Genomic DNA, 15,850 nt, shown 5'->3' with positions numbered 1-15,850 from the left:
CTACATGAAATTAATGTTTAGACATTTATGAATCACAACACAAATGCAAAATATTTAAAACATAACTCACAATAAAATCATAATATCATATCTTATCCATAAAAAAAATCAGATCTAGAGTCAATATGCGAGATTTCACTCTCAAAAATTATGTTTCACTCGAAGAAACTAAATAAATCTATAACAAATAAGAAAATTTAAGCTAAGAGACGAACCTGAAGATAAATACTAAATTATAGAATTTAGTATAAGGTAAGAGGCGAACCTAAAAATCAGAAATTTATAAGAACTTATAGGAATTATTTTTTTAAAAGATGATAATTTTTTAGAGTATATAATTATTTTTAAAAATGATAAATTTTTTATATAAAATTATTTTAATTAATTTTATATTTCAAACAATAATGATTCGAACACGACCGAACAAATGATTATTCGTGTATGGTTTGTTTATAAACAGAACAAAAAAAAAATTTGTTCAAATATGATAAATTTTTAGAGTATATAATTATTTTTAGAAATGATAAATTTTTGATATAAAATTATCTTAAATTATTTTATATTTCAAACAATAACGATTTGAACACGACCGAACAAATGACTGTTTCTGTTTGGTTTGTTTATAAACCGAACAAAAAAAAATGGGCTTATCAAACGAATCGAACACGAATTCATCGACGAGCCGAACACGAACTTTTCGCGAATCACGAGCTTTTTTAACAGCCCTAACTATTACTCCTAAATTAAATATTAAATCTTTTGCATTTATTAATTTTGCCAATCTGCACACATATCAATCAAATTTTAAATAGCATATTAAGAAGTGAAATACACATTTTTTTATACAATACTAAAAAATGAAAATGTTATGCAAATTATTATGAAAATTTAAGTAAGTTGTGTAAATACATAAAAATCATGTGCTACTTATGTAAATTGTATTGCTGTTAGCATATTAAGAAGTGAAATACACATTTTTTTATATAATACTAAAAAATCAAAATGTTTTGCATATTATTATGAAAATTTAAGTAACATGTGTAAATACATAAAAATCATGTGGTACTTATGTAAATTGTATTGCTGCAGTTTCAACGCGCTACCAAACACGCGTTAGGCGGCTTTTGGAAGCAGAATAATAAATTTATAGTCCGCCTACCTATTGACCGAACTCGAAGAGGACGGAGACCACTTGCCTGCTCACCTTCCTCTGTTTTTCGTGCTTAGCTTCTCCGCCTCTCGGTTCAGAACCTTCGCCATACAGTCGCCATTAGAGCTAGCTGGGAAGGAAACGACGAGATCGGTTCTTGCAGAGATCGCAGAAACTCACATCTTTCTCATACTTCCGCTCCGCTCCTACTAGAAACCGTTGACGAAGGTAAGCCTGTTCGCGCCATTCTTCTTCTTCGCTTGTCGCGGATTTACTACATCCACCGATTCACGGGATTTAGTAAATCCCGGATTTATCACGAATCGGCATCATTTTGGGATTTGCGGGAGCTCAAGATTTAGGGAGGCCTTTCTTACCGTTTGGCAGGATTTAGTTTAAATCCTGCGTAATCTTCAAAAGATTCTGTAGGATCCTTTTTGCTTTTTGGTAGGATTTAGGTTAATGTCTGCTATCGAACAGCCCGTAATTTTTTATTGTTGTTATCTCTCGAAGAGCACGAAATTGAGAAATAGATACCAGGCATTCAATTCTAGATCCATAATGTAGCTTGCTTCCTCTTAATAGGCTTGCTGAATTGTCTTTTGATGACTTTCACATTGTTGTTACAGTTGGTTTCCCTTTTTCTTACTGATGTATGGATTTCATGTACCCTCTTGTCTTATTGGATCTGAATGAATGTATTTAATTGGTCCTACAGGTTAGAGTTATACCAAGACTACTTTACATAATGGAAGCTGCAAACTTGACACTTCAACAGTTGAAGTTTCCAGGCGTTCATCAGCAAAGATTTAGAACGCATTCATCACTGTAAGTTCTAATTTTGTATTACCAGCAATCCAGTTGTCAATTTTTTTTTTCTAATACATAACTTTCACATTACGTCTATGCCTTTGCCTTAAATTTATACCTCAAATTATTAGAGTTTCAAATTTTTTTATGTAACTCACTTGAATAATTCTTTTTCCTTCCTCTATTTTTTAGTTATTAGGTTTGTTGTGGGCAGAATTAGAATTGCTTCTTATTTCTTTTCAGGTCCTGGAGACGAGAAGATGCATCCTTTTGCAATGTGACACATATATTGTATTATCCAGATAAAAATTCACGGAGTGTTAATAAATCATCTGATTTTTCTTGTCTTTCATGTCATGCTTCAATTAATAAAAATGAGTTTGTGCTAAAGCCTAACAAAAAAGGGTCAATTTTGACGGGAAAATGTATAGAGAATGCATATGGTTCGATAGAAGCAAGCTCCTTTTGTGAAAATAGTCATAGTATTTCTGCAAATAATGTACAAGAAAAGGTTGGAGTGTTGCTGCTGAATCTTGGGGGCCCAGAGACTCTTGATGATGTTCAACCATTTCTGTTCAATCTGTTTGCTGATCCTGTATGTATGATGCTAACCTTTTATTTTGCTTTGTGTTGATGTATAATTTTTAGATTGGAATTTAATTGGAACATTGATTAATAGTTACTGCTAATTTTACTCCTCTTTTATTCACATTTGATTTTCATTCTCTTTGTTATTGCAAAGCTTTAGAAGAATGTTCTAGGATAGAGATACCCCCAACTTGATGAGCATATTTGTTTTCTTTTTCATTTTCTTTTTAATTAGACTACTAACATTCAAGATCAAGGCTAGACTTGGATTACCTCTATTTCATAAGGGGACAATTGGTTGTCATAATAGAACAGACAATATCTTTTCTTTACGACACCCTTTGATGTTATGACAAAGACTAACATTTTAAATTTTACAATGCTTGATATCACCAAGAACCCAAAAAAGGGAAAAAAAATACTACCAGACTTACAGAGATATTCTAACAGAGAATACAAAGGATTTTGACATAATTAACTGAAACAAAAACCTCATAGAAGAATAACGAACTCACCTTTAGTAGAAATTCCTTGTTGTTGATTCTTGATTCATCTCAAAGGCTTGGTCCTTGCAATCATGCAGTAGCTGCACTTATTCTTGTGGTTGCGTACCCTTCTTTGATTTCCTATCCTACTATCCAAAGATACTTGATTGGGAACTTTGTTCTCCTTTCGCAGTTTCTTTGTTGGAATTTTGGTTTCATTGGAATTTCAAACAGTCAAGGAAACCGTACAAGAGGAAAATAAACTAGCAGATTAACTGTTCAAAAAACAAAGCAAATTATAGTAATAGGAAAGGACAACAAAGAACTTGGTACAATTTGTACCTAGGATCCAAAAAATCTAGCCGAGAAAAGGTTTGAAGAACAAAAGAAAAAAAAGAAATTTTTCTTCAACTCTTTCTTGGCTTGACTGTCTAGCTGCCCACCCTTCTGATAAAAGAAACAAAACAATAATTTAAATATTTACATGAAAGCAAAATGATAATAAAGATGCTGGAAAATACAGAATCTGATAGATGGAGGTATGGGCTCAATATATTGATGAGTCTATTCTAAATTCAAGAAATCTGAGAGTAGAGCCTGCTGTTATATCGATTGAGAACTCCAAAGAGATGCGACTGCTATCAAATTAGGCAATAGTTGCATCCTGGACACTTTCTTGACAATGAATTTTCTAGCTCAATTATTGTTTTCACCCCTTTATGCAACTGTCAAGAAACTGGAAGTGTTCCATCTGCCTGATCCCTCAATATCTCTGTTGGACAGCCACTATGTGACCTTCCCGTTCCCCAAACTAGGTAAATTTTTTTCAAAACTCATGATAATTTGAAACAAAACTCAAAAAACAAAAAATACTGTATGAGAATGGGATATACATATGGTAGCCTCCGTTAGTAGCACTTATACATTCATAATTACAAAACTACCCTTACAAATAAATGAAAAGGAAACCAAATTCAATAAGCAAGTGAATTATAAAAAGGTTTCCTTCAAAGATTATGTTACATTTTGCTTCTTGTCAAGCTTGAGTGGACAGTAAGTTAAGTCATTATATGTGTTTGGGATGTGATGAAATACAATTATTAACCATTAGATACGTGCCAAAAATTTTAAAGCATATTTTAAATATGTTTCTTATATGTAATAGTGATATTTTATTTCCTTGCATAGTAGTCTTAGTATATTTTAGGGAAGCAGTCCAAGTCTCAAGTTTTTTAATAGATCTTTAGTCTTCATTTGAAGATTATTGATGATGGATAGAGATTTTAATAAAATTTTTGTAGCATCTCTTGTAGGGACCCCACGTAGTGGGATTAAGGCTTTGTTGTTGTTGTTGTTATATCTCTTGTAGGGATTCCTTCTCTTTTAAGGTTTATATTTCTCTCTTTGTTTATACCCATAGCCTTTTCCTTATTCTTCTAGTTAAATTACTTTTCTCTCTACTTTCTTGATTCTTTTCATGCACTGGTTTCATTTCTCTTGACATTTTTCTTTGTTATCTATTTGGTAGAAGGATGTAAGCATGATCCCTTAGCTTGTAACTTCAAATCAATGTACTGGAAAGGTCCCCTCATGTGACTCCTCTGCTCATACCTTACTTGCTCTTGACCTTACTCACATGAGACCCTTTTTCTTTTTAGCTTTGTTGTGTTTACTCCTTGATTTCTCCCTTTTTGGGCCTCACATAATCTTGTGCCTGCTCTCTTCTCTCATTATCTCACATACTCGGTGCTTATTGATTCCCCTCCCATTATGCCATATCATATGTGCTCACTGTGTTGCCTCTCATCACCCACCCTTACCAATCATCCTCAAATATTATTATTTTTTATGATTTTCGTACCCATCATGCGTCCCTTCATGGATAAATTTCCTGTTCTATAGTCTCTTCTTTTGAAAAAACTTCATCCCATTTGACTCTTTTTAGGATGGATTTCACAAGCGTAGTTGTACAATTGAAGGTTGTGAACTCTCTCTTTAGTACTATTTCAACTTTTTATAGTAGCGTTCGTTTCAGATTATTACAACTCTCAACTCTTATCTTTGTTATCAAAATGTGCAAAGTGATTGTAGATTTTGTTAGTAATTTATTTATTTTTTAACTTAGTTGAAAGTAGCATTTTTTTGCTCTCTCAAGGGCTCGATAATAGAAATTGTTGCAAGCATGTAATTGGGGAACCCAAAAAGGATATGCCGTGATGATGTCTCTCTTTCTATTATGTAGTAATGACAAAGTTCCATAAAGCGCATCAGTTTACTTGCTTGATTTTTCCAGTGGAAGTATTTTAATCATAAGTTTCCATTACTTGATATCCTTTTGAAGCAGCCATCTGCATTAAAAATAATGAATATTTCTTTTTCCTATAGTGCATCACAAAAAAAAGGTTGTTTTAGACATCAAATTGAATTCATTTAGTCTTGTTAACATTGAGTAACATTTCAATTAATTGGTGGTTGTGCTATCAGCGTATTGTAATGACTAATTTCCATAAATTGAGTATCAATTGCTTGATTTTTTTTCCTGGGAAGTATTTTACTTATAACAAGGTTACTATCTATATCAACAATGATGAAGAAGATTATATTTTCAAATGTTCCTGGCAGAAAAAGTGATATTTTGTTCATTAAATTGAATTTATTTATGGGCTATTTGATTTGCTGAAATAAAAATGTAGTTTAGAAGTAATGTATTGTATTTGGAACATTTTGAAGTTCTTGGTTCAGTGTAAAGGTAATGCATGATTTTTTTTTTTTTTTGGTGTCAAGAAAAATGAAAACAATGTAAAATATGTGGCTGGAGGCGATAAAATATGTGGCTGGAGGCGGTAAAATATGTGGCTGGCAAGTGGAGGCGGTGACCATCAACGGACCAATAGAAAGAGGCGATCGTCAGTTGCGAGCAACACTTTACACAAAGCGTTGTATTTGAAATTCGCTCAAATCCAGTGATTTCAAGTACATTGAAATAAACTAGTGAATGGATTCCAAATTCATTGTAATTTTATTCTGCATTTGGAATTCATCCAACCAAATGCCTTGGTTTTTGAAACTGATGCAAAAGGTGCAGTGCACTCTTTTTTGCAGCAACCCAAATATCCCCTTAGTCTTGATAGTATTAACATCATCATCATTATTTGTTTATCCCAACTAATTGGGATTGGCGTTTTCAGTTATTTTTGTCAAATTTTGTCTATGGTTACACATATAAAGGTGTATAACTGAGGGATAGTTATGGAGATGCTGATAAATTTTATTTGATTCTCAAAATTTCTTCTTTGTCATCTTTCATATTATGCCTTTCAATCTTCTTTAAACTTTCCGTATTATTCCTATTTTCCATAGCTCAAGTCCAACTCAAATTTGTAGTTTGAATGGAGTGATTATTAGTTATGAGTGAACATTTGTGTATTCTGTTACTATATTTTTTTTTCTTTTTAATTTACTGAGATTCAACCTTAGATTTCCGCTTTAGGGGTCAAGGGTTGTACTACTCAACTGAATGGTTGGTAGTTAATTACTACTATTTTGGTTCCTTATCGTGAAGAAAAAGGTAACATTGTATCTCAATATTAATACGTGATTGCGCATCAGCTTTGTCCTTGGAAAAAAATAAGCTTTGATGTTATAGAATCACCTAGCAACATCTTATTTTGTCGGTTGTCAGGCATTTCTGTTCTTTCTAAGGATTTATTTCTGCCTTTTCATACTTGATTGATCTTGCCTTTATATTTTTACTATGTCTGCTTTTCTAATCATATTCACCATGAAAAAAGACTTTTCTTTCTTGTATTTGATGGTCAAAGATTATAACAAGTATGCAGTCGCTTGTTTGAGTACTTTGTCGGAAAGAAATCATTCTTCTGTTTTTTCATTTATTTTTATGGGCATTGAACGGTTTTTGGACTGGAGTCTTGTTGGTTTATTGGCTTGATGCTTATTGCTGGTGGTTATGATGCCCATAGTGCTTTTAAATGAGTTTTTTCTTACTTGTTAGTGTCGAAAAAAATGTTATGTTGCATAATCCAATGCAATCACACCAGATTTTATGAAGATATTGCATTTTTTCAAGGAGTTAAAGCAACTGCCATAAATGCCTTCAAGAGATTATTTTATTGGAACAAATAATCAAATTTATTAAGTTTAAGATTTTTCGCGCGGTTACTTTTGTTTTTTTGAAACTATTTTATTTTTGAATATTTATGATATATGAATTGGGAGTCAATGCACCGTTTTGTAAAGAGATAAAATGCATGACGTCAATGAGTAACTTGATATGATCGAAAGCCTAGTATCTGGATGCAAAGGCTGACTGCTTTTGTGGAAGGAGGCTTTTTTTGTTGTTTGCTATTTTGATGGACATTGATCTTTTGTGTATACTTTCAAAGTTTATGCCACTCATTTGCTGTCATGTTCTAAAACTTGGCTGATATTCCTACAAGTAAAGCCGAAAAACATTTAAATGTTAGCAATGTCAGTATTGAGTCGTTCACTTGATATTAAGATGGCAACTATTTGTTTTGTATCTGTTTGATCATAGATAGTTTTTATAAAAGGTTCTTGACGTTTGATGTTTGATTTTAGTGCTTGAAGTCTTTTTGAGTTTTTCTCGCTTTGTATTTAGGATTGAATTTTTTTTTTTAATATGCCACAGGATATAATCAGACTTCCCAGGCTGTTCCGTTTTCTTCAAAAGCCCTTGGCCAAGCTAATCTCAACATTTAGAGCTCCAAAGAGTAAAGAAGCTTATGCTTCTATTGGTGGTGGATCGCCTTTAAGAAAGATTACGGATGAGCAGGTATGAAAGACTTTTATACTGTTAAGTTTTGAATGGAAAAACATTTATTTGTATACCAAAACACTTTCTATGAGTGGGTTCTAAGTCGATGCCACTAATTCTTATTTTGTTAATTTAACATATGGGATCACCTTTTTATGTTTTAATTTTCAAGTTTGTACAAAAGATTCCTACATGATTGTGTTTTTGCTTGATTATTTGGAACATGTTTACGTTCCTAGTTCATTTTGTATCTATATTTTAACCGAAACGAATCACCTATTATATATGTTTGTAAAGATTATTGAGAAGCTGCTTTGATGCTTACTCCAAATTATTGTTCTGTCAGGCACAGGCTCTAAAAATTGCCTTGGAAGACAAAGGTTTGCATGCAAGTGTGTTTGTTGCAATGCGATACTGGCATCCATTTACAGAGGAAGCTATTCAGCAGGTTCTTCATTTTTCTTTTATGGCTTCCAAATAGTTCGACTTATTTTATTTAATACCAGTTTTCAATGAGTTATGTTTTTTATTCATCAAGTGACCAATCAAATTATTTTCCCGATAATCTGTCAGTGTTACTTTTTTGGAGACTTCTTGGTGGTATAAACTTTGGAATCTTGTTGTGGTCGCTAGATCAAAATTGGTAACATGATGGTGTATGGCATTTAGAATTTTTTCGGGGCTTTTTTTGTTTTTTTTTTTTTTTTTTGGGTTGTGTTTGTTATTCATTTTGTTTTTAAAAACATGTTTGTTTAGCATTTTTTTTACACATGTTCATTTTTTGTTTCTAAAAAAAAAATTAATATGTTTTAAAAACACTCTAACCAACTTTTAAGTATTTTGAATGTTCTTAAAAGCCACCATACATTAATCAAATAGTCAAACATGTTTTGTTTTAAATCAAAACATAAACAAAACAAAATAGAAAAAAAGATCACCTCAAACGACCGTGTACATGTAGTTATTGCACCTTCGTTGAAGGAAAATAGCCTTAGGAATTATTTTTAGAGTATCATAGAAAGGGAAGCCTTTGCCAATGACTAGTTGATTTATATAGTATTTCTATGTAACATAATTCGCTTCCTATCCATATTCTATTTAGTTAACTACAAATTGTTTTGCAATTTCATTTTCTTTGAACAATTTTCAAATTAAAATTGTCAGATAAAGCGGGAAAACATTACCAAGCTTGTTATTCTACCATTATATCCTCAGTTCTCCATTTCAACTAGTGGTTCAAGCATCCGTGTTCTTCAAAGTATCTTCAGGTGAAAAATCTATAACTATAGTATCCATTTCTTTATTGACTAAGTCTTTGAAATGCTAAGCTCTGGTGGGTTAATGTTTAGTGTTTACTGATATGTATCACTTGCAGGGAGGATGGTTATTTTACAAGAGTAGCTATCTCTGTAATAGAATCATGGTATCAACGTCAAGGTTATATAAGATCGATAGCTGATTTGATAGAGAAAGAATTGTCAAAATTTTCTAAACCTGATGAGGTATTCTCTTTCAATTAACTCATTTACTTGTCTTTGCATTGAGGTAGAAGAGAGTTGATTTTTGTTAGGACAGTTGTTTAATGTGATCTTAAATCCCACTTAAGTGAAGGGCTTGCTTAGTTTCTTATTTTTATTGAAATACATGGAATGGGAATTAAGTTATGATAATTTGCTATGGAATTACTTGGTTATGGGGTTGAATGTGTCAAGGGAAAATTTTTGAAATATTCCTAATTTTTTCTGTAGGAGCAAGAAAGAAGTTTACCAATCTAATTTCACACCTGATAAAATTTCATTATAATCTTTATGCATTTATCCTTATTAATCATCAGCATCCTTAGCATTATTCTTTATTGATGTGGAATAATAATCTTTATGCATTTATCCTTTCATTATAATCTTTATGTCATTTTGATTTTTGCTTTATGCTTATGCTCCATTCATTTCTATTGAGTATAGTTTGTGGTGTTAAATATGTTCCTACTGCTTCATCTGTTTGTCTTCTAATCCTTTGCTTTTATCTTCTGCCCTCCATTTATATACTCCAACTACTTAAATTCTATTTATTACTACGATAATTTCTTTAGATGCTACTATCATAATCTCTTATATAATCTCTAATCAACCTATTATTTATAATTTTACCTCATATCTGTCTTAATATCCTCATTTACTCGTCATCATTGAGCCAATTATTTTAATTTTTCTTCTCTTATTTTATTGTGTTGTAATTCATATTCTATGCTTAATATCCCCATTTACTCGTCGTCGTCATGTAAATGAGACGTGACTTCTATGATTTGAACCTCTAAGTTCCACGTCAAAATAGAGGCATCCTAACTATTGCTTCAGGCTTTCCTTAGCTTATGACTAATAACCATTTAAAATTTTTAGAGCACATGCTACAGGTTTTGGCTCAAAAAAATGCCATTTTGATGTCCTAAGACTTGTGCTTGTTGCTTGGGCTATATTTGTGTCATCTATAAACATCATTTCATCTTCTCAAAATTTGGTCCTAAGCATAATGATTTGGAGAGGACTTGATTGAAAGAGCTGATCATGCCTGCTTTTGTTAACTTACTTTGATTGTGTGAAATTACTAGTCTTTTTTCCTTTATACTAAGTTGGTCGCTTAAAACCAAATCAAAGTTTTGGACACATAGTTTGATGTTCTATTTATGTTGTGATTGTCATCAGTAATAGCATTATAGGCATAGCCATTGGGCCATTTGATTTTGTCATGAGAAAAATTAGACTTACTAGTTTTTTATAAATATGGCTACATGAATAGTAGAATTAATGCCTAAGAATTAGGAATGAAGCAATGCACCTAGGACTCCATTGATAGAAGTTGTTCAATTGATTTGTGAAGACTAAGTTTAATACCTCAAAAAATACTAAGCATAAATGAATAAAAAAGGGATTTATAATGTTGATCCTATTTTATTGTCAATTAAGCTAATGATGATGTAAATGGTGGTTTTATTATGCATAAGCTTCATGTGAGATACATTAGTTAGGTATCTTCGTTCCTGAACAAGAGATTTCATAGATAGTTTTTTTTTTATTTGTAATACATGAAGACAACAAAAAAGTTCGTATTTTGTGAGACTTCTATATTCCTGCACGTTCAAAGAATTAGTTATTGTTGTATAATGGTTTATATGAGATAATTATTATGTTATAGCTCCATATATCCTCTTGATTTGCCAACTATAATAATCATTGAGGCTAGACGCCTTATTATCTCATGCTCTTAGATGAAGCAATCGTCTATCTTTGGTCATTGTGCTTTCCTAATTATTTATTCATAAAAGGTGAGCCCCATCTAGAGTTTAGTACCCTTGTCCAATGACAAACATTCTAGAAACTTTTAGTTTGTCCAGTTTATTATAATTATTAGTTTTTTTCACTCTGGCCCTTTTTTTAGATAGAATATTTGCAATTTACATATATATGGCCATAAATATTCATGATTTTACTCAATCAGTTTTAATCACCTTCTGTTTACGAGTTTATTTTACTTTTTTTCCTTTCTCCATCATAGCATATCAGAGAATCACCTTTTTCACTTTTCATTTTCAACTATGTTTGTTTGTATTTTTTTCGCTCGCCTTCTTGACTAATTTTGAATTATTTAGTGTTTAATAATGTAGCTATGAGTTTCGTTGTTATTTTTTTTCTTTTTTCTATCATAGCACTTAGCAAAATCTGCCTGTTTCACTTATTCATTTTCAGTTCCAAGTTATATGCATTAAAATTGATGCAGTTATCTCTACTGAGTCTACTCTGTTTTTCTATTTGATTTTGATAAAATTTGCTTAAAATAATGATCCTATTGAGACTAGGTTTGGTTCTCTAAAATATTTAAGGATATGGTATGGTTTCTCAAGTCTTTAGCCATTGTTACTTGGTTTTTCCAACTTTGCTACAGTTAATTTCCCTATTGCACTTGATTACCGATCCTAAGCTTTCAGCATATTGTTTTCTTCTACTTTGAATTTGCCTGCACTGTAGATCAAAATGTTGTTTTGCTACTGTAAGACTGTCATGGATTACTGTCTTCTTATACCTTCTGCTGTAGAATTTCTTGTGTTTCACATGTTTTGCTTCTTTTGTTGTCTTGTTTGACTACTGCTTTTGGTGTGTGTTTCCTTCTATGTGAGTTCTGCAGTGTTGCTTCCCTATGAATTGTTTAATTTAGCTTGATTTTATCGCCAAATTATATGCATTACCACCGGTTGCAGTTAGCCGATTTCCTCCTTCATATGCCTTTCCTCCTTCATATGCCTTTCCATGTGCAGTATGCTGCAGTTGCTCTTTTTCATTTATTTACTTTATAATTTCCTTTTACATGTGTGATTAAGGTTTTGTCAAGTTCATTGTATTTTGAATTTTTTTTCTGTAATGTGTATCTTAAAAGTGCTGTGAGGGTTTTATTTATTCTCAGATTTTTTTGTGAAATTTCATTTTTTATGACTTCTTATTTATTATTTTTTTTGGAATGAATTATGTTTGTTCTTTTATTTTGTATTAATAGTTGCTAACATTACGCAAAGTTAAAAATTATGAATTGTGTTATTTTGTAAGGTTTTGTAAACTAGATCATATATTGAACTGGAATGAGATATCTAGGATTCAAAGATTTGATTAGAATTGAATGGGATAATATAATAAATAATAAAATTATTTAATATGATTTAAATTATATAATAATTATGTAACAATAATATTTTCATGAAATCAATATACAATATTTTAAATCCAAGCATTTCACCATGAAATATTTTGAATATGTTTCTAGATAAAACCTTTGGGGCATAATAGTTTGGTCATGTTTTTTGTATATGGTCATATGTTCATGCAAATGCTTGGAAAAATTTCTGGAGTACTTAGTACTAGATTTGAACAATAATAACATTAAAATTAGGATAAATTTCACTAGTCACTCTTTTTATTTTGTAAGTCTTTCAGCTTTAAATTAAGGCATATGAATTTAACTAATTTATTTATTTAATCTAAATAATTTATTTTTATCAATTTGATTAAAATTAAAAAAACTATAAATTGGCCGATATTAAAATCAGGTAGTCCGGCAAAAGCAAAACAGGTTCACCAATTTTCTGGTTGAATCATCATCTCTACCTGGCTTTGTGTGAAATCGGTTTTAGAACTAAATTGAATCGGCCGGAGAACCAATTCAAAGTTGAATCAGTTGAAAATTGATCCCTTAACCTAGAGACACCCTACAATAAAGTGTAGAATATAATGGAGCTCAAACATCTTTTCTATGTTATTGTTCTTGCATTTTGTTTCAGATATATTTTCTACAATAAAATTGGAGTGTGAATAAAATATGACATTAAGATTTTATTTGCTAACTTTTTTTTTTCTGTTTTGAAGTTTGGAACTAATTTTAGAAAAGGAACATCTGGTGTATTTGCCTCAAGCTATTCTTTCACCCTACCTCATTAATTTTGCCTTTTAGAAGGCATCTTACTTTGTTTGTTTATTTGGTACATGCTATTCTACTTAAAATTTGAAATGGAAATTCTTTGTTTCTTATAAATTTGACCACTTTAATGTACAACGATAGGTCATGATATTCTTCAGCGCACATGGAGTTCCACTTAGCTATGTTGAGGATGCTGGAGATCCTTACAGAGATCAGATGGAGGATTGTATTAGTTTGATCATGGATGAGTTGAAGTCAAGAAGAGTCATGAATAGCCACACTCTGGCCTATCAGGTGCATTTTGCCTTTCTTTTCATTTTTTTTTTCTTAAGTTTTTTTTTTTTTTTAAAACATGTTTGTTTGCTGTATGTTTTGAATTTTTTTTTAGTTTAAAAATAAATCAATTTATTTTTAAAATATACTCAGAATAATTTTTAGAAGTTTAGAGTGTTTTAAAAATAACTAAATATATTTTCAACTTACCTAACATATTTTATCTTAAATAAATATAAACAAAATAAAATATTAAAATAATTAAAAATGATCCCAGTTGACCCCTTAGCTGCTAATTAGTTTTCCTTTTTTCTGCTTCAGAATCATCTGTAATTTGCCTGATCTCGTTAATTTTCTACGTATTTTCAGAGCCGAGTTGGGCCTGTGCAGTGGCTGAAACCTTATACTGATGAAGTTATAGTCGAGCTTGGCCAGAAAGGGGTTAGAAGTCTTCTCACTGTTCCAATAAGGTAGTTAATTTCATTTACCATCAAGAAACTTCTTTGAACTATCTATCAAGGTTCCTGAATTTTGCTCTAATCTTTTTATCCAAGTGAAAAAAAAAGGAATTTTCCTCACAATTTTCATGCATCTGACACCCAAAGTTTGATATTTACATTTATACCACGTCAGTGTCATAAATTTTCACTTTCAAAAAGTATGCAATTCTGTTTTTTTTTTTTTTTGAATGTAATATAAAACATTTTTTTTTTTTTTTTTTTTTTTTTTTTTTTGAATGTAATATAAAACATTCAGAGTGTTCTGCATATAAATATGAAAGCTTAGGTGTCCGATATGTAAATGCATAAGAGTTTTATACGTAAATGCCCCACAAAAAAATGTCTGTTTTCTTAAAAAGGCTACAAATTTCTTTATTTTTTTTCTTCCAGGAGAACTAACTATAATTAACTTACTCAATTTTCAAGAACATACCAGATTTTGACAATCCTGAAACAAGACAGGTAGAATTCATGAAGACACCTCCTAGTCTAACATTTAATTCCACTTTCTCAAATTATTACTTTTATTTTGGGGCATATACATGCATATAGATTCGACTTGTGTTAAGAAAGGCAGAGGTAGATCTAGCAGACTTGGGCTTATTGTATTAAAAATGATCTTAATTTATTAATTTACTAGAACTAAATGATTTACTAGAACTAAATGAAAATACGACTCTACATAGGACGCAATGGAGAAAAAGGATTCATGTAGCTGACCCATTAAGAATTTGTTGTTGTTGTTGTTGTTGCATATACATGCATATCACCCAATCCCTATGTATTACATATCTAAAACATAAATTTTACTTTGTGCATTTATACCACTCAAATCTTTCACATTCCATCAGAATACCGCCGTTTTTAACTTTTAAGAAGTGAAAAACATCTTTTCATGCACGGATTTAAATGCACGGATAACCTTAGCTAACTAAAAATTCAAGTTTAGGTATTAGATATGTAAATACATAGGAATTGAGTGGCATGTCTATTTTTTCTACTATTTTCCTTAATAGTTATGGATCTAATTCTGACATATCTCCCTCTGAATCCAGCTTTGTTAGCGAGCACATAGAAACTTTGGAAGAAATTGACATGGAGTACAAGAACTTGGCTCTAGAATCTGGCATCACAAACTGGGGTAGGGTCCCCGCTTTGGGCTGCACTTCTTCCTTCATTTCAGATCTAGCTGATGCCGTCATTGAAGCCATCCCTTCTGCCACTACCATCTCAGCTCAAAGAAACTACGCTCATCACGATGACAGAGACGCCATGAACTATATCCTTAGCTTCTTTTTCGGATCATTTTTCGCATTTTTCTTATTGTTGTCGCCTCGAGTGTTCTCTTTGTTTAAGAGCACATTCCATTAATATCATGCAGCTTGTTTGGCTTAGAGGTTGAGTGCTTTATTTCTGAGCATAAGGTCCAGCACACACAGATGAGTGCATGAGTTATAGAAAAACAAAATTTATATGACAACATTTTGTATTAATGTGCCTATGTGCCTATTTTTTGAATTGGATTGAGGCTGATGGGGCAAAATTATACTTCATCAATACGAAGTATATGATACTTTATGTATGAATATCATCATCATCATAAACATTGATTCTTCCTGATGATGGACAAATTATACGAGAATTTTGTACACTAACATTATAAATGTACATGGTTATATCTTGATGTATCATTTTTGGATAAAGTTTATTATTATTTATTCATGTTATAGGACATTTTCATAAAATAATTACAAGTTCAAGGATTTTGTATTTGTCATTGTGATTTAGAATG

The 15,850-nt window shown here is 31.3% G+C and overlaps 1 protein-coding gene across 1 annotated transcript; it reads left to right on the top strand.

Moving 5' to 3' along the window:
• Window positions 1–1,258: 1,258 nt before the first annotated feature.
• LOC110018380 (ferrochelatase-1, chloroplastic) lies at window positions 1,259–15,535 on the top strand (the record flags this gene model as incomplete). Its single annotated transcript, XM_020715675.1, is given in 10 exon segments — window positions 1,259–1,378; window positions 1,869–1,978; window positions 2,204–2,555; window positions 7,703–7,846; window positions 8,175–8,276; window positions 8,993–9,096; window positions 9,204–9,330; window positions 13,427–13,579; window positions 13,928–14,028; window positions 15,114–15,535. Coding segments are annotated over 9 exon segments (1,479 nt in total). The 3' UTR covers window positions 15,430–15,535.
• Window positions 15,536–15,850: the final 315 nt, after the last annotated feature.

The sequence above is a fragment of the Phalaenopsis equestris genome, unplaced genomic scaffold (assembly GCF_001263595.1).
Source record: "Phalaenopsis equestris unplaced genomic scaffold, ASM126359v1 Scaffold000019, whole genome shotgun sequence".
Classification (NCBI taxonomy): Eukaryota; Viridiplantae; Streptophyta; class Magnoliopsida; order Asparagales; family Orchidaceae; genus Phalaenopsis; species Phalaenopsis equestris.
Note: the sequence above shows the minus strand (reverse complement) of the source record. Positions and strands in the feature narration are given on the sequence as shown.